This window comes from Tursiops truncatus, chromosome 7 (genome assembly GCF_011762595.2).
Source record: "Tursiops truncatus isolate mTurTru1 chromosome 7, mTurTru1.mat.Y, whole genome shotgun sequence".
In the NCBI taxonomy this organism is placed as follows: domain Eukaryota; kingdom Metazoa; phylum Chordata; class Mammalia; order Artiodactyla; family Delphinidae; genus Tursiops; species Tursiops truncatus.
Window position 1 is genome coordinate 3,098,398 of NC_047040.1, and position 19,176 is coordinate 3,117,573.

Below are 19,176 nucleotides of genomic sequence, written 5' to 3' on the forward strand. Positions count from 1 at the left end.
CATGCTGGGTCCTTCGTAGGCAGGTGTTTTCATGGTTATGATCTCACCTGATATGCAAAACACACAAATGTCCTCCTAGTAAAATTGTCTCTAGTTTACATATTGAAATTGTGCATACCAATACTGCAAGTCCCTCAGCAAAGAGCATGGTATTCTTATATGTTTGGGCTTCCAGGGCAAGTGGAGAACTATTGTTTTTAAAAAAAACACACACACGCAAATATATACATACACACGTATAATATGTAGATACCATATACCAAATATATATACATACACACACACACATATTCTACCATTCTTACCTATACCGTAGGTATATCCTCCCATCCTTATACATACCATTTATATAGTCTACAATAATTACATAGACCATTTATATACATATGCCTGTGTATATATATATTCTCCCATTCTTATACATACCATTTACTTGTATATTCTCCCATTCTTACATATATCATTTATATATATATTCTACCATCCTTACATACACCATTTATATATCTATATATTCTCCCGTCCGTAATTACATATAGCGTTTACATATATATACACTCCACCCTTCTTTCTCGCACTAGCACATACTTTGGTTTTCTCCTCGTACTGCCGCCTGGACTCAGCCAGCTGCTCTTCAAGCTCCAGCATCATGTCCTTTAGCGTATCGACCTGGTACATAAAGTTTGTCTTCTCATTGTCTAGCTGAGCGTTGGAAACCATGGCCTTCTTATATTTTTCTTCAACTTCTGCTAGTGAGTCCTGCAGAAAATAGGTCACGTTTTCGAAATTGTAGTAAGGAAACAGAAACACAGATTAGTTCAGTATTTTTAACAAAACCTCCAAAAACGCAGCCCTAAATTTAGACTTTATTTCTGGGAGCAAATGAATCAGAAGAAGAAACACATGGCAATTTGAAATGCCCCCAAAGTCTCCCTTTTCAATTTGTTCCGATTCTCATGACTCAGGAAATAAGTTATTAACTGTGTGTAGGGGCGAAGATAACTTACAGTCATCAGGACAAGGGGGACGCTGGGTGGAAGGGGCTCTGGTCACAGAGGCAGCAGAGCCCTGGCTGTGGGAATCTGATTCTGTAGCCCGCTGTACAGGTGTCTGAAGTAACCACTCAAGACACGTGACCAGAACCTGGGACAGAGCCAGTGCTGGGGAGGGGGAGTAGAACACCTGCCGCCAGCGGCCCACTGTCCCCACTGGGGCTTATGAACCAGGAAAGGCTTAAGTGGAAGTTCACATGTTCAACCCATAGGAAAACTCAACAAGGTACACAGGCCTCACTGGGTAGGTCCTGGAGAGACAAAGCTCATTCCTTTGAAAAGACAACCAGGGAAAGAGGCCTGCAAAGTAAACATGCCCCCCTCAACCCCGGGGCTCACACACCGGCAGGGCAGGCCACAGGGGACCGCAGCGTGTGGACCCTGAAGCACAGACCAGCGGGAGACGACTCTGGGAGAACACAGAGCAGCATCCCAGGTGCAGAGGACCCTGAGCTACAGAAAGGCGGGCACTGGCGGGTTGGGCGTGTGTCAGGTGCTACCAGGAGGCTCTGCGGAGACCAGCGCTGCTCTCGCCTGCACTTGCAAACCAGGGCAAGGATTTCAGGTGGGACCAGTGATTCCTGCGCTGTTCCATGGCTCTCTTTCCAACTCCAGTAGGAGTTGAAAGCCAGAATCTTAATTTCCCCCCCTTTTTAAAGAGCGGTGACAAATAGGAAACTGATTAGTCATGTGATTTGGCGCCCCTGGGATACCGAACTCAGACTGGTTTGGGGGTACTTTCTCAGGAGCTGAAAAGGAAGGAACAGAGTTACCATCTCTTGCTAGACTCATGAGCTGCCCGAGCTGCCCGGTGAAGCCAGAGAATAAAGTCCCTGATGCCCCACCTCACTTCACGGAGCCTGGCAACTCAATTTCCTGGTCGGCACAATGCAGTAATGCCACTTGCTACGAGTACCGTGTTATTTACTCAAATAAATCCGAGAAGATACACATTCAGACATTGCTTCCATTAGTAAAATGGCGCAGTATGCAAATAATTTGTGTGTTTCAAAAGCACAGCAACAGAACTTCCTTATCGGGAGACATCAGGTGTTTTGAGAAGCAAATAAAGTTGAAGCCCTCCTTGTATGTAAGGACTGCGGAAAGTGAAGAAAACCAAAAACCCTTCTTCAAGTGTAGGGTCTGCTTCTGTGGGAAATGAGAAACTGGTTTTAAGCCAGGTGTGGTGGGGAGGTGAGTCCAAGACATGCACCAGGAAACATGTTAGTAACATTTGCTAATGAGGAGTTACAATTTTCGAGCCTTGGTTTCAAAGCTGCCTTTGGGAAAACCCTGAGCACACACACCCGTGCTACTAGCATTCCTGCCACTTTGAGGTCTACAGTCTGCGGCCTCTTTAGAGCGAGCATGCAGTCTGAATGTCTTCTGTAGGATTTTTTAAAGTTAAGCTGGGTTAATATCGTGAGTCCACACTTCCGTAAGCCGGTACCTTCATCTCCTTCAATCCCTGCATGTATTTGCCTTCTACATCCTGAATCTGGTCCTTTAACTCATTGAGCTCCTGGGGGAAATGGCAAAAAAGGCAAATGATGTCAAAGGGAAAAATGGACAGAGACCACAAGGAAGGAGAGGCGATTCTCTGATTCTTTTCTACTTCTGGGCGGTTTCCTTATTTGAGTAGTTGGAGCAGCGATCTTCGCTTAACTTTTTTAAGTGTTAAAAGGAAAATAAGATGAATTTCAACACTACAAAGATGAAAATGTAGGTGTATCTCATATGATATTTTCACACAATTTTATCAAAGGTATGTGGCTTCAAATATTTTTACGCAGTTTTATAAAATGAGCTTCTGAAAATGGAACAGGTTAACTTACTCATACTTAACAGTTCATTCAAGCTCTTTGAGTTCTGCTCTGTGCTACACACAGTAAGATACGGAAGACAGAAATCAGCAAAGCCTTGTCCCTGCCCTTACAGAGGCCAAGGACTCTACTTTCCCGTCTCGTTCACTGACACATTCCCAGGGGCTGGTGTCTGGCATGAGCTGGAGTTGCAATGAATCCTTACTGAACGACTGAGTCATGCTCACAACCCCAAGACCAGATGCAGATTATGACTGCAGCCAACTCCACTTCAAGGCGGGAAAGGATGACCAAAGGGCTGCAGGAGGCCGAGGGACCACACAGGGAGGGACATTTCAGGAACAGAAGTCAAAACACTGTTCTTATAAAGCACAGGAGTTGGAAGGCGTCTGCAGGGGGACCTAGTCCCACCGGCCCTGATGCTTAAGCTCTTCTCTGGCCTCCCTGGCAAATGCCATCCATCTGTTCAGGTAGCACCAGTGGAAGCTGGGTCCCTTTCACCAGTTTTCATTACTAGAAAGCTCGTCCCTAAATGAAGCCAAACCTGACCCGGAAGCGCCTCCCTGCCCTTGGTGCCCCAGAAGAGCCTCCCTGCCCTTGGTGCCCCGGAAGAGCCTCCCTGTCCTTGGCGCTCTCTCCAGAGGACACGAGGTCTGGTGACTCGGCCTCCCCTCTGCACAGTCTCCTTTTCAGATGCAACGTCCCTAGTGACTTTAACAAGCAGAGGCCCATTTGTCTGTCACACACTCAGTGTTGAGGATGTAACAGAGAACAGTGTCCACAGACTAGTGGGAGAAGGAAAAATCACTAAAATACCATGATGGGGTCTACTGAAGGCATATTACGCATATGACAGAGGGAAAGGAAGGGCACGCTGCAGGCAGAGGGCGGGGATGCGCGAAGGGCAGGGTGGTACTGTCGGGGGCAGCGAGTGATCCGTGTCCAGCACCTTCCAGTGCTGTGGGCGGAATGTCCACTTCTGCTCTGTGTACAGAGGTGGCTGAGCGCCTCAGGGCAGCGTGGTGAGGGGTCTCGCCCAGGTGTGCCCGGGGAGCTGAAAGATCCCAGCGCAGGTGTGCTGGCCCTACCGGGGCGGGGAAGTCGGGGCGGCTCCTTGCAGAACAAGAACCAGGCCGGGCCCTACTGTTACTAGAACACCAAGCTTAATGGGAGGGAGGGGAGACCAGACGGAGAAGAAAGAGCTGGAACTTCACAAATTAAATCCTACTTTACTTGAAGACTGATTTTCACAGAAGGTTTCTCTAGGTCACGCGGAAGTAGAGGGTCTTACCTTGATTTCCCTAATGGAGGCCTCAGTGTCAATGGAGATGGAGGTGTCCCCGCTGCCCCTTCGAGAGGAAGTCCCACCCAGGGAGGCCAGTGTGGCTGCAGACAGGCCAGGCAGCCCCCGAGACCCCTGCAAAGTGGCAAGAGCAAATGGGATTTCAGCCCAAACCAGGATTATTTCTCAGTCTACTAGGATGGTACCTTTACTTGAATTCGGGTTCCAAACTGCAATATCTTCGGTGGGTTTGTGGTGAGCAAGAAAAAGAGGTTCACCTCGAGGGGCCTCATGGACGCTCAGGGTTTGTCTGGAGTAACCGTAAGCTCCATGGCTGGGCCCGTCGTGAATTCCTTCACCGTTCTGCAGGTTTAACATGCACGCTGGAAGTGACCCCGGCCCCGGGGACCCCAAAGGTTGTGTGTTGCCTGGTGAGCCACCCACTAGTCCTGTTCACTCCATGGTGAAATTCTTTATTAAAGATCAAGCAATATATTTTCTTGTTAGTTTCATCCATAAATTTCGGGACCCTCGTGGTTTATAGATGACACAGTATAAAGCTCTACAGAAATTCCTTACCTTCTCCGTGAAGTCTTTTTCTGGTCTCTCTTCAACCTGGAGAGGAAAATGGATAAATATTAAATACTTAAAAGCATTAAACGGAGAATCTGGATTCAGGGGGTAAGAGAATAATAAAATAAAGCATCAGCTTCCTTTGTGATTTTATTTTTTTATTTTTTGCATCATGCGGGCCTCTCACTGCTGTGGCCTCTCCCGTTGCGGAGCACAGGCTCCAGACGCGCAGGCTCAGTGGCCACGGCTCACGGGCCCAGCCGCCCCGCGGCATGTGGGATCCTCCCCCCCTTTGTGATTTTAAACACTCCTTTGCCATGAGACTCTCGGATACGCCGGTGTCACAGCCGTGGCCCACGGGCAGCTCAGTGAGCCGGGCTGAATTTCACCGTGTGGCTTTTCAACTTTCACAACTTCCACAGGAAGATGATTTGTGAATGAACTGAACAGGATGACTTGACCAGTTTCTACATGTGTGCAGGACACAGTGTGGGACAGGACAGGCACCAGCCTCGTTCACCCACCACAATGACTATGATCGGAACGTGAGAATATGACCAGCGTTCTGGGGGCTGGAAGATGCAACCACACAGTTTTAAGTTTGACTCTCACTACACTTGGTCTCCAAAGCAAGAGAAAGCAGTGGAGCCACAGCTGCAGCTTTCCCACTGCTTCTGAGTAACTGAGTCAACGTGAAAATTCCAGTGTAAACATTCTGAGACAGACACCCAGATGTGGGGAGCTGGCTGGGGGTGGGTGACGGTACAGGAGAACTTGCTGGGTGAAAAGGGGGACCCCAAGAATTTGGCTTTTCAAAATCTTTCCTGTTTGGACTGTCTCTGAATCCTCTCTTTTCCCTCCTGCAAGCAGGGGTCTCTGCGGGAACCCCAGCAGCCTGTGGAGCCCCAAGACAGCACATCTGCTTCAACCGTACGGGAGACCCCTGCCCTGTGAGGGTCTGTTGGGGTCAACAGTCTGAGGCTGCACTGGTGCTATTTCTTTCTTTGCTTAGCATCCAACGAAAGGCCAACTTTCTCTTCTTTTTTTTTTTGGCACATTGAGGGCTCCTTTCCGAAAGTCCATGGGAAAGGTCCCAGAAGGCGAGAGAACCCTGCACCAAGTTGTCTCCAGACTCTCTGGATTTTCCCATCATGCCTCCAATCCCACCTCCTGTAGCTCAGAGGTTCTTAAATTTGATGGCCAGGGAGTCAACTGAAGATGCCCGTGACGGGTGGGATCACATCTTTGATCCAGGAGACCTCGTGAGTGAGCTGGGACCCTGCAGTCACCCTTGACTGTTTACGCCACAGACCACCCAGACTGCAGGTGGACAGATCCTAACGGGTCTGGGTCCGAGGCCACCGCAGAGCGGCTCGTGAACAGGTCAACTGCCCACATCGCCGTCATGCACGGGGCATGTGGGTGCAGGCGCTAAGCACAGGTCAGGATGCCGTAATGGCGGTGATTTCCTGTAAAGACGCGCACTTCCTGTCCTCTGCCCACCCTGGGCCCGTGCTGGGCTGGATGCCCACATCCTCACCATCCTGTCCCCCACCAAGAAGGCTCACTGACTGCCACCTTCTCGCCTTCACGCTCCTCAAACCTGCTTTCCAAGGGCAGGATGCCTGAAGTAACCGCTAGAATAACACAGCAAAGCGTGAGAGCTCATCAGCCGACCAAGGGGATCAGATGGAATCGTACAAAATACTTGATTAATTCAAAAGAAGGCGACTTCTGAAACCAGCTCTGAGCCAGGAGAGTCGAGCTCAAGGCTCTTCTGCCTGACAGATCCAATTCTGCCCCCGGATCTGGCTCCCAAATCCACTGCATCTGTTCTCACGCACCCAGCTCACATCTGGATCTTCAGCAAGAACTTTCTACTCTCAGCTAACCAGTCTCCTTCTTGTCCTGAGGAGAGGGCGTGAAGGAGCTGCAGCCCCCAGGCCAGCGGGATGACCCGCGCGCCCGCTGGCCTCACTCCCAGCTTTTGCTAAATAAGCCCCTGGGCGGGTGGGGCTTTGGATTCTGGCGTTGCCTCCGCCCAGAGGACTCTCCTCTCCACTGGGCCACAGCCGGCTGGCCTCCAAGGACAGGAGATTTCCAGACACTCTTGGCCACGTGCATCCTTTTTCACTCGATGTGGCAGTCATAGCCTGTTAGATAAAGGCAGCTCACTCACTACCATGTCGCACACCACCTGCCATTTGTTGGCACGTGCGTTTTGCGTGTGTAAACTTATATATTTATATTTTTTCAGATGTGCATGTCACACCAGCCTAACTAGATATTCTGGAACATCTGTAGATGGCCTACAATTAAGATGGTTGTATCTCGTCCTCCCGGGCAGAGCCCCAGGGAGCCCCCGACCGATGTTCTGAGTCATGAGGAAGATTTTAGCATTTCAAGTGTGGGTCTCCTCTCCACTTGGGAATACAAATATTCCTGAAAATTTCCAACAACGAAGGAAAAGTTACTGTCCAGCACTTGCTCTGCTGCAGAATCCATTCATTAGATCTCCTGGACACAAGGCCTTTATTCCCTAGAATAAGTTAGTTTGCAGAACAAATATGAATGAGATGAAAATAAAGAGGATATTTTAACTGTTGGTGGAAAGAGAAGATTCAGTTGAACAGACCATCAAGCTACCGTGAGAAGCCTGTTGCTGTTTTGCTCTGCAGTTTAAATAGTGTCTTTCCTGACTGTTCCTCAGCAATAGATAAATATTGCCCAGAGAAATGAAGCTCCAGAAATCCTCTGTTCACCTACAAAGATATCCGTACCCATAAAATGAGGACCCCACTTTCTTTTTTGTAGTATTTCTTGTGAGAAAGATGAGAACTATACACCAGACCCCAAAGCACTGGTTTCCTGGGGGCCTTTAGCATAGCTTTGTTCTGCATTGTCTCACCATAAACACACACACTGCTTTTGTAATTTGCAAAACACCAAATAAGGGAGGAAAAAAACCCTAAAACCATAGCTTTCTCTTTAGTTTAAAAGTAGTTTGAAAAAAGCCTTTGTTCTGAAATAGATAACGAACTCAGAATGTGAAAATTCAGGATTAAGTAGAGACACGGAGGGAAAAATTAAGCTCTCAATGACAGTTATAGCCAATCTATGCTTGACTATTGTTTCCAATCTGTATTTTACGTATCAGGGTGACTGACGTTTGTCTGTTTTCTGAAGGACAAGGGACACGTGTATCTGCCAGCCTTCCTGCAACCTAAGAAGTACGCGGAGCCCCATGGAAAGTGGTGCAGTTTTGGTTGGGGGAGGGACGGATTGGGAGTTTGGGATTAGCAGATGCAAACTATTATATATCGAATGGATAAACAACAAGGTCCTGTATAGCGCAGGGAACTGAACTATATTTAATATCCTGTGATAAACCATAATGGAAAAGAATATGAAAAAGAATATATATATGTATAACAATCACTTTTCTGTACAGCAGAAATTAACACAACATTGTAAATCAACTGTATTTCAATAAAACAGAAGGAAGGAAGGAAAGGAAAGAAGGAAGGCAAGGCAAGAGGAAGGGAGGCACGGAGGGAGAAAAGCCGTGCAGCAGCATGGAGCCATTGCAGCCCCACCGGACGCCACTAGATGGCAGCCTGCGTCGAACGGAGTGGGACCGGCCCAGGGAGCCTTGGTCAGCCAGGGCACCCCTCACTGCCCCTAACAAAGGAACAGATAAGTAACCCTGACGGTGAGTTTAATTTGACATAAAGCATAGTACTTTATCTCTGAAAATAATATACAAAGAAACAGAATAGATGGAAGGGTTTTAAACACTGTCGTTTCTGCTGCATGATGTGACCCAGGGCATGCCGTGGACCACACGTGTCCCAACACGCTGCAGCCCACGGCAGCACGGGACCTGGGACGAGCCACAGGACCTCGTGGACATCGCCTTCTTATCCGAGGAAGGGCGGCAGCACCACAGACCTTGCAGCCTGTTAGCCTTCTTACTCTCATTTACCGAGCAATACTAAACGTTTTAGGTCAGTGTGAAAACTTGATAGTAACAGCCTTATGAAACATGCAAACCAGTATTTTATAATGACAATGGAGTGTATAAAAAGGTATCTTTTAAAATCTACGGGAGGTAGTCACTTCCAAACAAATTCTGTGAACTTTTAAATTATGGCAAATCTTCCTTTCAGAAACAAACGCTTAATGTAGCACGTTAACTATTTTGTTAATTCCAACCTTCTAAAATCATGTCTAAATGAGCATACTATTTAGGTTCACTTAAATATAATGTCTGGTGAGGTTTCAAATTCCAAGTTTTCCATATCACCACCTGGCTTGCCCACCTTCCTCGAGACAGAATACAGTAGGTGGGCGTGGGAAGACCCTAGCAAGGGGGCCAGGGACAAGGACTTTTCCTCATGGTGCCCCAAGCCCCAGATGGGAAATGGGATCATGGAAGCAATGTCATCACGGGGTCCCTCTCGAGAAACCAACTGACAGTACTGAACGTTGCTCAGAAAACACCCATTTTAAGGGTAATTTTCCTTCAGATATAAACAGCAGTGGAGGCTACCATTAGAATGGAAATTTCTGGTTTAAATCCGATAATATTGACCTCATCCTGAATGACTGGTCCTTGAACTCTTGTATTTATAATTCAAGACCTGTTTTTCCACCTGGTTCCTGCTTCCACCTCTTCACACGACACAAAACATGAGTCATTACAGTCTTTTGTTTTTCTAACTCAGATGGGGCTGAGATTCCTGTTCACCACCAATGCTTCTCTGAAAACACACTGGCGCGTGAACCTGGGCGCCACGCAGGACACCCCTGACCGGTGCTTCTGTGACCCGGCAGGTTTGCTGCGTTCTGAGGCCTGGGTGACACAGCTGCGTCGGGCCCTCCAGGCGAGGCCCTCTGCCGGGCTGTTCTCTGGGCCTGGATTACCCAGACTCCCGAGTCCAGCTCCCTGGAAGCATCCTGCCTCTTTCCTTCGAGCCCGTGCTCTGAGTTCTATACTGTATTGCGCCCATTTGCTGAGGTCTGTGAGGGGAGCAGGAGTGTTCCTTCACCACTGCAGCCCTGTGTCTAGAACATTCGATAAACACTGGCTGAATGAACGGACCCCAACTTCCTCAACAGGAAGGTTCTGGAGAAGAAAATAGGGCTCAGCTACAGAACGTGAAAAATGAGATGAGGTCCCATAGTGTATGCCCTTCCGAGATGGGGCGGGCACCCTCTCTGCTCCCCACGAGGCTGGAGGACCCGGGGGTGGGGCACACTTCGCGTCCTTGGATGCTGAGGTACCTTTATTTTCTCAAAGTGGGGCAAGCTATCGTTTTCCCTCATTCTGGTTACTTTTGTTCTTGGGCAATGCTCCACTTGCCCGTCCCCTGGGGCACCAGCCTACATCCCACACCCAGAGCCTCCCAGGGCTGCCCCTGCCCCGGCTCCTACTTCCTCCCGGAGAGGCCCCTGCCTCCTGCCCTCACCCGTACCACCCCCTGGAACCATATTTCTGATGGATCACCAGGCGGGATCATTCTCCCCGAGCCACAGTGGACAACACTCACAGCCCTGGAAAACTCGCCCAGGAGAAGCAGGTGATCAACCCAAATCTTTTCTTGTTTTTGGTTTTCAAGCATATCATTACTCGTCTTTCCAGGTGGAGTTCAGGAAGTCTACGTGCCTGGCCAGGTGTCCCCAGTCAGGAATGAGAGCTGTGACATCTTAACCTGGGTCTTGGAACTCCCCCTTCCTGCTCTGCGTCCTTCTGAGAAGCCAGGCGGGGAGGATCACTCACCCCACGGGCCTCTCCCTGGGCACCGCCTGTCCCTGCAGGCCTTCCTCCCAGGCAGGAGGACCAGGGGAGTCTGAGCACAAGTTTCCTGGCCTCTTTCCAATCAACAAGGCCAAATGCATCCACTTACACTGTTCGTCTCGCAAGCCCAAAATGCAAACTCCCAGCCCTTTCCAGTGGTGTGACCGTGCAGGCTCAGAAAAGAGAAATGGGGCAGATTCCGTGGAAGAGGACTGCGGTTTGGTAGCACAGAGCAGAGGGCTCACTCAGCTCTGTCCTCCAGACTCTGCAGAGGCCAGGAATGCTGCCTGTGCTCTATCCTTCAGGTGACCAGGAGCCACCATAACTGCGTGGAAGTGCCCTGCGCGGCACACAGGTGTCTCTGCCTCCTGAGGGCCACACCCAGACGCGTCCTCAGCTCTGACGCCCCACACCCGCGTGAGGTGCCCGGATGCTGACCTCTGCTCACTAACCGTGCCAGCCTGAGTCAGCCGACCTTTGTCAATGAGCAGCTGGGTCGGGGAGAAAGGAGACGGAACTGATGACCTGTGTGTAATGAACTGAAAAATCAGCCCAGTCAAGCCCCTGGGAGTCTTGCAAACCCAGGGCTCTCCAGGGACCAAGGGACGGTGGCGGAGGTCTTGCCAGGCTCCCCAGTTACCAAGAGACCCCCGCCTCTCGTCCTCAGGCCCCAGGGACACGGGCACGATGAACGCTCACCTCTCTTGTGTCCACTAAACCCATTTTGTGGGAGTAAACTGTTGTCAGATTTAGGAAGCAGATGACAGGGGAATTCATATCTGGTTTCAGTCTCTTCCGTCCGGGGAACTAGACGTGTTGCTAGGCTGAGACTTCATTCTGACGCCCGAATAAACCCAAAGACGTCAGACCATCACGGGCGCACAGTTCCCTGCTTCGCCTGAGCTGCGCCAGGCAGGGAGCCCAGGAGGGGTCAGGCCTCAGCTTCTTCTGACGACCGTGAACTTTCGTGTTCCCCAAAGTGAGCACCAGAGAGCGAGCATCATGCCTGAGAACGGGCCGCTCTCCGCGTCGGGTCTATCATGGGAAAACACCGATGACTTCCGTCGGAAACACGCAAGCAAGGGCTTGAAGGCGGAGGCAGGCAGGCCGGCCCGCGCAGACGGGGGCTGCTCACCTCGGCGCAGGGATCCCTCAGCTCACAAACGCTGCGCTTCAGTCCCGTCTGCCACGTGCAGAAGAAGCGACGCGCCAGGTTTTGAACACTGAACGTACATGATACGGAACAGCTGGATACCTTACCGTCCCTGCTTGACCAGTCCTGGCTGGAGCAGTAAGCAGCGGACTTTGTGGGGTGTCCGCCATGCCACGTTTCCTGCCCCACCCCAGTGCGGTCAGGAAGCGGCTTCTCCTATTACCCTCATTGCTGGGGGGCGAGGAGGGCAGCTTTCAATTCCACAGGGAAACAGGCTCTCCTGCTCTAATACTCGCTTGCCTCATCTATCTTTTGTTTTCTCACCCTCGATGTGTAAACGGCGGAGAGAACATTTCTCTACTAGCAGGAGAGCACCCGGGCAAGCCCAGTGACGAATGGCTCTGGCCTTGGCCTTGGAGTCGGGGAAAGCAGGGCAGGCGTGGGGGGACTGAGGCCCCCGACTCAGCAATACGGGCTCAGTCTGCAAAAGGGATCCATTCCTTTGTTTTCGTCGCCAGGAGAAGCAGACGTCTGCATTTGGTGTGAAGCCTCCTGGCTTTAAAAGGCTGCATCTAATTTTAAAAGCAAATCAGCAGCACCCCATGGGTGCACGTGTGCAAGTGGGTGACTCACCCCACGGCCTCTTCTCTGATGACCAGGAACACTTCCTGAATTTAGACATCGATGCGTCTAACTGTGGTGTTGTGTAAGTGAGTCACAAACCACAGTCAAGTTCCAAGTTCAACCTCGCCCATCTGTGCCTTCTTCTGCCCAGGGTCCATGAGGAGGGGTCCTGGCCCTCGGGGTGCAGGGCTGGCATGCACCCCGCTCGGCACACGGCCCAGCCCCTGTCCACTGGATGTCCTTCCCTGGTCATTGTGTCAGCCCCCCATCCCAAATGTCCCCCAGGCAGATGTGCCCTGCCAATCCCTTATGGTCAAGAGAACAACACAGTTGCCTCATACAAAGCATCAGATGCGGTGAAACTGTCTAAAATTCCAAGGACCATGGGAAAAACACACAATAATGAGACTTAAATGAGGGAGACTAGGTAGCAAGACCCCTTGCTTTCTGAAGCAGAACTTGGAGAGCAGCTCTGTCGTTTGTTTCACAGGCACTGAACAGAGGACCAACGGGACAGTGGGGGATGGAACAGAGGTAGGGATGCCGTGGCACTCGCAGGCCGATACTTTACCCTAAAAAACTGTTGGGCTCCAATAACAGATAATGTTCCAAACAAAATGTTTAAAAGTGAACCCTTCAGGGGCTTCCCTGGTGGCGCAGTGGCTGAGAGTCCGCCTGCTGATGCAGGGGACACGGGTTCGTGCCCCGGTCCGGGAGGATCCCACATGCCGCGGAGCGGCTGGGCCCGTGAGCCATGGCCGCTGGGCCTGCGCATCCGGAGCCTGTGCTCCGCAACGGGAGAGGCCGCAACAGTGAGAGGCCCGCGTACCACCAAAAAAAAAAAAAAAAAAAAAAGTGAACCCTTCAATCTAAAAGCATGGTACAAATGAACTTACTTACAAAACAGAAATTGAGTCACAGATGTAGAAAACAAACTTACGGTTACCAGGGTGGAAGTAGGGGGAGGGGTAGGAGGGGTAAATTGGGAGATTGGGACTGACATACACAAACTATTATACATAAAATAGCTAACTAACAAGGACCTACTGTGTAGCACAGGGAACTCTTCTCAATGGCCTATATGGAAAAAGAATCTAAAAAAGAGTGGATACATGTGTATGTATAACTGATTCACTTTGCTGTACATCTAAAACTAACACAACACTGTAAATCAACTATACCCCAATTAAAAAAAAATAAACTGGGACAAATACAAAAAGAGCCTTCAAATTTTTAAATCATAAAAACAACACATCCAGGCACATGGCTACATTTCTCCCGCACTGCGCAAAGTTCCCGTCTCCCAGTGAGACCCCCATCTCTTCAGCGCTGTCAGCAGCTTCCTAGATGGTCCTTTGCAAACTGAGCAGTGCAATTCTGAGCTCACTGAATAGTCATTTTCTAAATTTGGAAGCATCCTCCCCAATCCTGCTTTTGCTTAGACCTGAAATAAATCATGGAAAGCCTTCCTACTTTCTCCCGGTTCAGGCGTTTGGAGGTGGAGGGGTCTTCTTACGGGACAGAGGAGTGAAGGGTCCAAGGGGGGGGGAAGGGAGGAAGTGGACAGCAGCAAGGGCGAGAGGCCCACTCACCACTGGGCTGGCCCGCGCCGAGCTGCCTCTCGAGGAGCTGCGGGAGCTGGACTTGAAGTGGCCGCTGTGCTCCGAGGGCTGCCCACCCAGCTGGCCGCGGGACACGCAGATGGAAACAAAGGAACAGGTCAGCGAAGATGCAAGGAGGACGGAGGCCACGAGACAAAGGCTCCGGTTAGCTGTGAGGCCAGCCAGGCGCAGCCCAGAAGGGAAGGAGAGGTTAGTGCGGCCGCTGGCCGGCCCTGGGAAAGGAGGTTGTGTCTTCCCAGCATTCGACATGCGGCCACTCAGAACACAAAACTTAATCACACTATCAAAAAACACAGAATTCTTGGTTAGTAGGAAGAAAGTAACACAGAGCATCTGTTCAGCTGGGGTGTGGAGGACACCTAGTTTCTGCGCAGAAAAGCCTCCACGATGTGGAAGAGACAGGTCTTGAGAACGTGAGCTGCCTGCCGGCACAGAAACCGAAGACCGAGACAAGCGGGGCCGGCTTCGGGGCAATGCAAAAGTTTGCCTCTCTACTATCTTTGCAAGTGAATACAAAATAAGATTTAGGGTTAATACAAAATCAGGCAAGGCTTTTTAAAGTGAAGCAGGACCTTCTATCTGGTGGCCTGCGTGTACATCTGTCTGTCTACCCATCTACCTAAACTTCCTCTCTTCTAGTAAAGGAAAACACCAGCAACTCGTGTATCTGGAGGCTATGCCCTTAACTTTGATTTGTATTCACATTTGTGATAGGCCTAAATGCATTTTCAGTTTAACAACAATAACAACAACAAAATCTTACCTTCCTATATGTGTACATATACCCCATATCCCCTCCCTCTTGCATCTCCCTCCCACCCCTCCATCCCACCTCTCTAGGTGGTCACAAAGCACCGAGCTGATCTCCCTGTGCTATGCAGCTGCTTCCCGCTAGCTATCTATTTTTCGTTTGGTAGTGTCTATATGTCCATGCCACTCTCTCACTTCGTCCCAGCTTCCCCTTAAGCCTGCCCCGTGTCCTCAAGTCCATTCTCTACATCTGCGTCTTTATTCCTGTCCTGCCTCTAGGTTCTTCAGAACCATTTTTTTTACATTCCATACATATGCATTAGCGTATGGTATTTTGTTTTTCTCTTTCTGACTTACTTCACTCTGTATGACAGTCTCTAAGTCCATCCACCTCACTACAAGTCACTTTGCTATACAGCAGAAGCTAACACAACATTGTAAAGCAATTATACTCCAATAAAGATGTTAAGAAAAAAAGTATGTACATATCTGAAATATATCATAAAAGCGGTTCATAAGACCTGAAAAAGAAAATCTTACCTTCCTCTTGAACGAGGCAGGGTGGGGGAAGGGTGGGAGGGGAGGCGGAACTCGAACACCATTTAGGACCACAGGCACCAGCAGACTGAGAAGCTGGCCTGCGAGGCCTGTGCTGACTGCCCGCTCCCTGCCCCCAGGCCCCCTGGAGGCCCGCAGGCATCATTCCTACTGCAAATTATGGGGCCACAAAACTTCAGGGGCGCTCACGATCCTTATCGTAAATACCATCGTTTAGTTTGCCTGTTTTTCCACCAGAGAGGAATTCCCCAGGGCAGAGAATTCCCCAGGGCAGAGTCTGTGTCTATTTTGTTCCCTGCTGAATCCCCAGCGACCAGACAAGGCCTGGCACACAGTAGGTACTTGAGAAAGACTTGTTGAATGAACCATTTCAAGTTTAGGCTGTTAACAGCCTTGGTCAAGATGAGCAAATTCCCCAGACCCATCTTGCCTGGACTCATTCCTATGTTGGATAAATATTTATTGTGTATTTACACGTAGGTGCAAGATGCTGTTTCTGATGCACAGATAATACAGCTGTACGTACACTGTGTGTAAGAATCACTGCCATGTATGGCACATACAAGAAATCTACCAGCATTACCAGCCTCACCTTTTAGCTTTATTGTTCAAAATAAAGGAAAACACCTAACGTCAGCACTTTAAAGCAGAAGTATTTCGCCTTTGGGTTTGCTGATACAAGAGAGGAAAACTTTCTCCTGTAGACAAATCCTACTGTAGCCTATGTCATTCGAGTCCTGCTTTATGGTGCTGAGATATGACAGGTTGTTGTCAATAAGGTTTATCTCTGACCCAGGTTTCCCCAACTCCTGAGTCTCAAATCATCCGATCTGACTTGATCATGCGGAAAAGAATCAGTGTAAAGTCTGTGTCACTGTGGTCCGTGTGGCACCTTTGGAGTCGCCCATACTTTGGAGTCAGCGTGGCTAATGTGGGCTGAAGTAAGTTATTCAATAGCAAGATCTGAGTCCAGGGTCCATCTCTTATCGGCCACGAGAGCTTGAGAAAGTTACATATCTTGTCATCTATGTCATGAAGTAGAGACACTGACCACACAGGTTCTGAGGATTATGCAAGAGAATACAAGCTGGGCTTTTCTCAAGCTGTCACTTTCTGCTAGAAACAACTCTCACGGCTCCTGGACCAGCTGGCATCGGTGGTGATGACCGCTTCCCAGAGGGTCAGAACTAGGAAGGTCACTTCACACACGGCCAAGAGTCCTTCCTACAACATGCACACAGCTTACGAATGGTAAGGAAGGTACAGAATAGAAAGGTTTTGAAGCAAAACCGTTCTACTTTCAAGAACTAGTCATTTAATCATTTAACCGTAATTGTAATTAGTCCTTTAATTGTAAACACACACTGTGTCTGAGGCTAATTTCTTGGGGGAATGGAGACGGGGACAAGTCTTTGAAAGAGGGCTCAGGACTGTCCTGGGCAGGCCTGGGGCCAGCCTGGACGCAGCTCTCAGTACTGCGGGGCAGGACAGGAGGGACTCCCAAGGCGCAGTGTCCTCGCATTTGTGTGTGTGTATTTGTCAGCGGCCACAGCTCCTAGCTGCATAGAGAGCCTGGGGAGATAGCATTCCTGGGCGCGGGGAGCTCCACATCCCCTTGCAGGGCTATCCTGAGGGCTGGGGGTGGGGCAGAGAGGGGAAAGGATGAGAGGTCAGTGAACCTTCCCTCCCTCCAGGCCTGCTGATCGGTGGCTGGCACACAGCTGATGGCCCAGAGATCTCTTCTGAGGGATTTTATCCCAGGGTTCAATTTGTCCCATTTAATCCAGCAAACGCATGCTGTGCTCCTTCTGCAAGAGTGTGGTGTTAGGTGCAGAAAAAAAAAATCTTTTGATTCTCTTTTACTTCTTCAGCCTGGTGTGAGACCGGGGACGTGAGCCCTATTTTAGGCATTCTGCTGTCGGGACAAGAAGACCTTTTACCTCCTAACTCCCTAAAGCCATACCGCCCAGGCAGTTCCTACAGAAGGGTTTAAAGCACCAAGTAACTGCTACACAAAAGAGCAATCAGCGATGCCAGTCACAGGGCCCCGAAGGTCAGCAATCGGCTACTTGAAAAAGTCCATCTACAGAGGCAACATTTAAAGAGAATCTAGGAGACGTACATCCCGCCAGACGTTAGAAGTTCTGCTTTGGTGCCTGGGAAGATCCAGTCTCTTAAAGAGTTAGGCTGCTGCCTCTTACTGATAAAACAAAATCATTTAGTTGCATTTTATCCGTCCTATGGGCCTGAGCTATTTCATCCATTAGGTATGGTTTATGAGCTTTTTAAGGGCCTACAAAAATATTTAAGAACTTGGAAAAAGACAATATAGTGGGTTCCACTGCATTAAAATTTTATGCAATATAAAATTGTTCAATGCAAGTGTTCAATTAGATGTCGACAGAAACTCTTGCTATGTGGGACTGACACATACACACCACTACGTATAAAACAGATAACTAACACAGACCTACTGTAGAGCACAGAGAACTCTGCTCAGTACTCTGTAATGGCCTATATGGGAAAAGAATCTAAAAGAGTGGATACATGTATATGTATAACTGATTCACTTTGCTGTACACCTAAAACTAACACAACACTGTAAATCAACTACACCCCAATAAAAATTTTTAAAAACTCATGTTACATCAATTATTATAATTAATATTTATAAAAACTACATTCTGAAGAAACCTGTAGGCTACCCTGGCTTACTGCCTAAGAATTCCTGAATATTCATGGCTGGAGAAACATAATGAATCATAAAGCCGGATCATTTAACCAACTGATCAAGTAGTCAGTGACTCCGAAAGCAAAATTGTAAAAGCACTTTCAAGTATTTCCTCAGCCGTCGTCGTTCATGTGGGGCGTGGATGCATCTTCCTAGGATTTGTGCCGGAGCCTCAGGACGCAGAAGCATCGGCCCCTGGGGAGGGCTGACTGGGTCCAAAGCCCAGTCAGCTGATCCTCAGGACAGGTCAACCAGTTTCCGCACTTCCATGGGCCCAGCCCGTTTTGTTTTCCTTTATCCTTCACTCATTCACTCTTTTTCATTCAACAAGTATTTCTTGTACAACTACTACACCTTTATTGAGAAACCCTATCACTTCAAATCCTTCAAAGAGGTGAAAGGACAATAAAATAGGAAAAGGCAATTCCTTATGTGTAATACTCTAGTCCTTAAATTTGTTCATCTTCCTCGATCATCCAGAGGTGAGAATAATTTGTGGCCTGTTGAATTCCCTTTTGACTCTTTGACTCCTTTTATTATTATAAGATCACTTCATCCCTTGTTGCAGGGAAAGAGCAGATAAAACTCAATTAAGATGAATCCTTCTCCCTTTGACCTCAACATAAACTGACGAGTGAGGACATTAAACTAACACCAAAGGCTGTATGACTTACGTTATCCATGACCCTTATTACCATGGAAAACTGGGATGAGACAGTGTTTCCTTCCTATCACTCTGGTTAGTTATCTCCCAGGGCTGAAGCTGTGCTGAGAGAGTCACCCCAGGGTCATGCAGCAGAAAGCTCGGGAAACACAGAAAGTGCCTTACAGCGTGGGAACCGCAGGCACTGCTCCGCCGAGCCCCACCGAGACTGCTCTCATCCGACACAGACGCCTGTGACGAAAACAGACTGTCAGGACAGAGCACCTTTCCTCCTCCATCGGCACCCAGGAAACACTGAAATGTAAGCTAAGGAAGAGTGACACATGCCAGGAACACGTCCTGAAAAACATCAGGCAAAGGCTGTGCAGCAAAAAAACAGGGTCGTGCAAAAGTCCAAGTGAGAGAAGTTCCAGTTGCTATCAACCAACTGGCATGCAGTGGAACCTCCGTTAAATCTATGACTCTGAAAAATATTCCTTGCTAAGTAAAAACTTGTAAATCTAGATTTAAAACGAGCAGAGAGTTCAAATACCCTGGATTTTCT

General features: G+C 49.0%; 1 protein-coding gene across 38 annotated transcripts in view; it reads right to left on the bottom strand.

The window, feature by feature from the left end:
* LRRFIP1 (LRR binding FLII interacting protein 1) overlaps positions 1 to 19,176 on the bottom strand; it is a 143,839-nt gene that overhangs the window by 22,069 nt on the left and 102,594 nt on the right. For 12 of the 38 annotated variants that reach the window (XR_012332902.1, XM_073807072.1, XM_073807043.1 and 9 more), the window contains 6 exons: positions 18,798 to 18,863; positions 13,900 to 13,989; positions 4,737 to 4,772; positions 4,167 to 4,292; positions 2,503 to 2,574; positions 589 to 759 (listed from right to left, as the gene is read on the bottom strand). Coding sequence is in view for 37 of the 38 variants with exons in the window: in XM_073807072.1 (XP_073663173.1) it covers positions 589 to 759; positions 2,503 to 2,574; positions 4,167 to 4,292; positions 4,737 to 4,772; positions 13,900 to 13,989; positions 18,798 to 18,863 (561 nt within the window). In the remaining variant the exon portion in view is untranslated. The remainder of the gene's footprint in view (positions 1 to 588; positions 760 to 2,502; positions 2,575 to 4,166; positions 4,293 to 4,736; positions 4,773 to 13,899; positions 13,990 to 18,797; positions 18,864 to 19,176) is intronic. The other 26 variants (XM_073807059.1, XM_073807058.1, XM_073807056.1 and 23 more) reach the window with 5 other exon arrangements.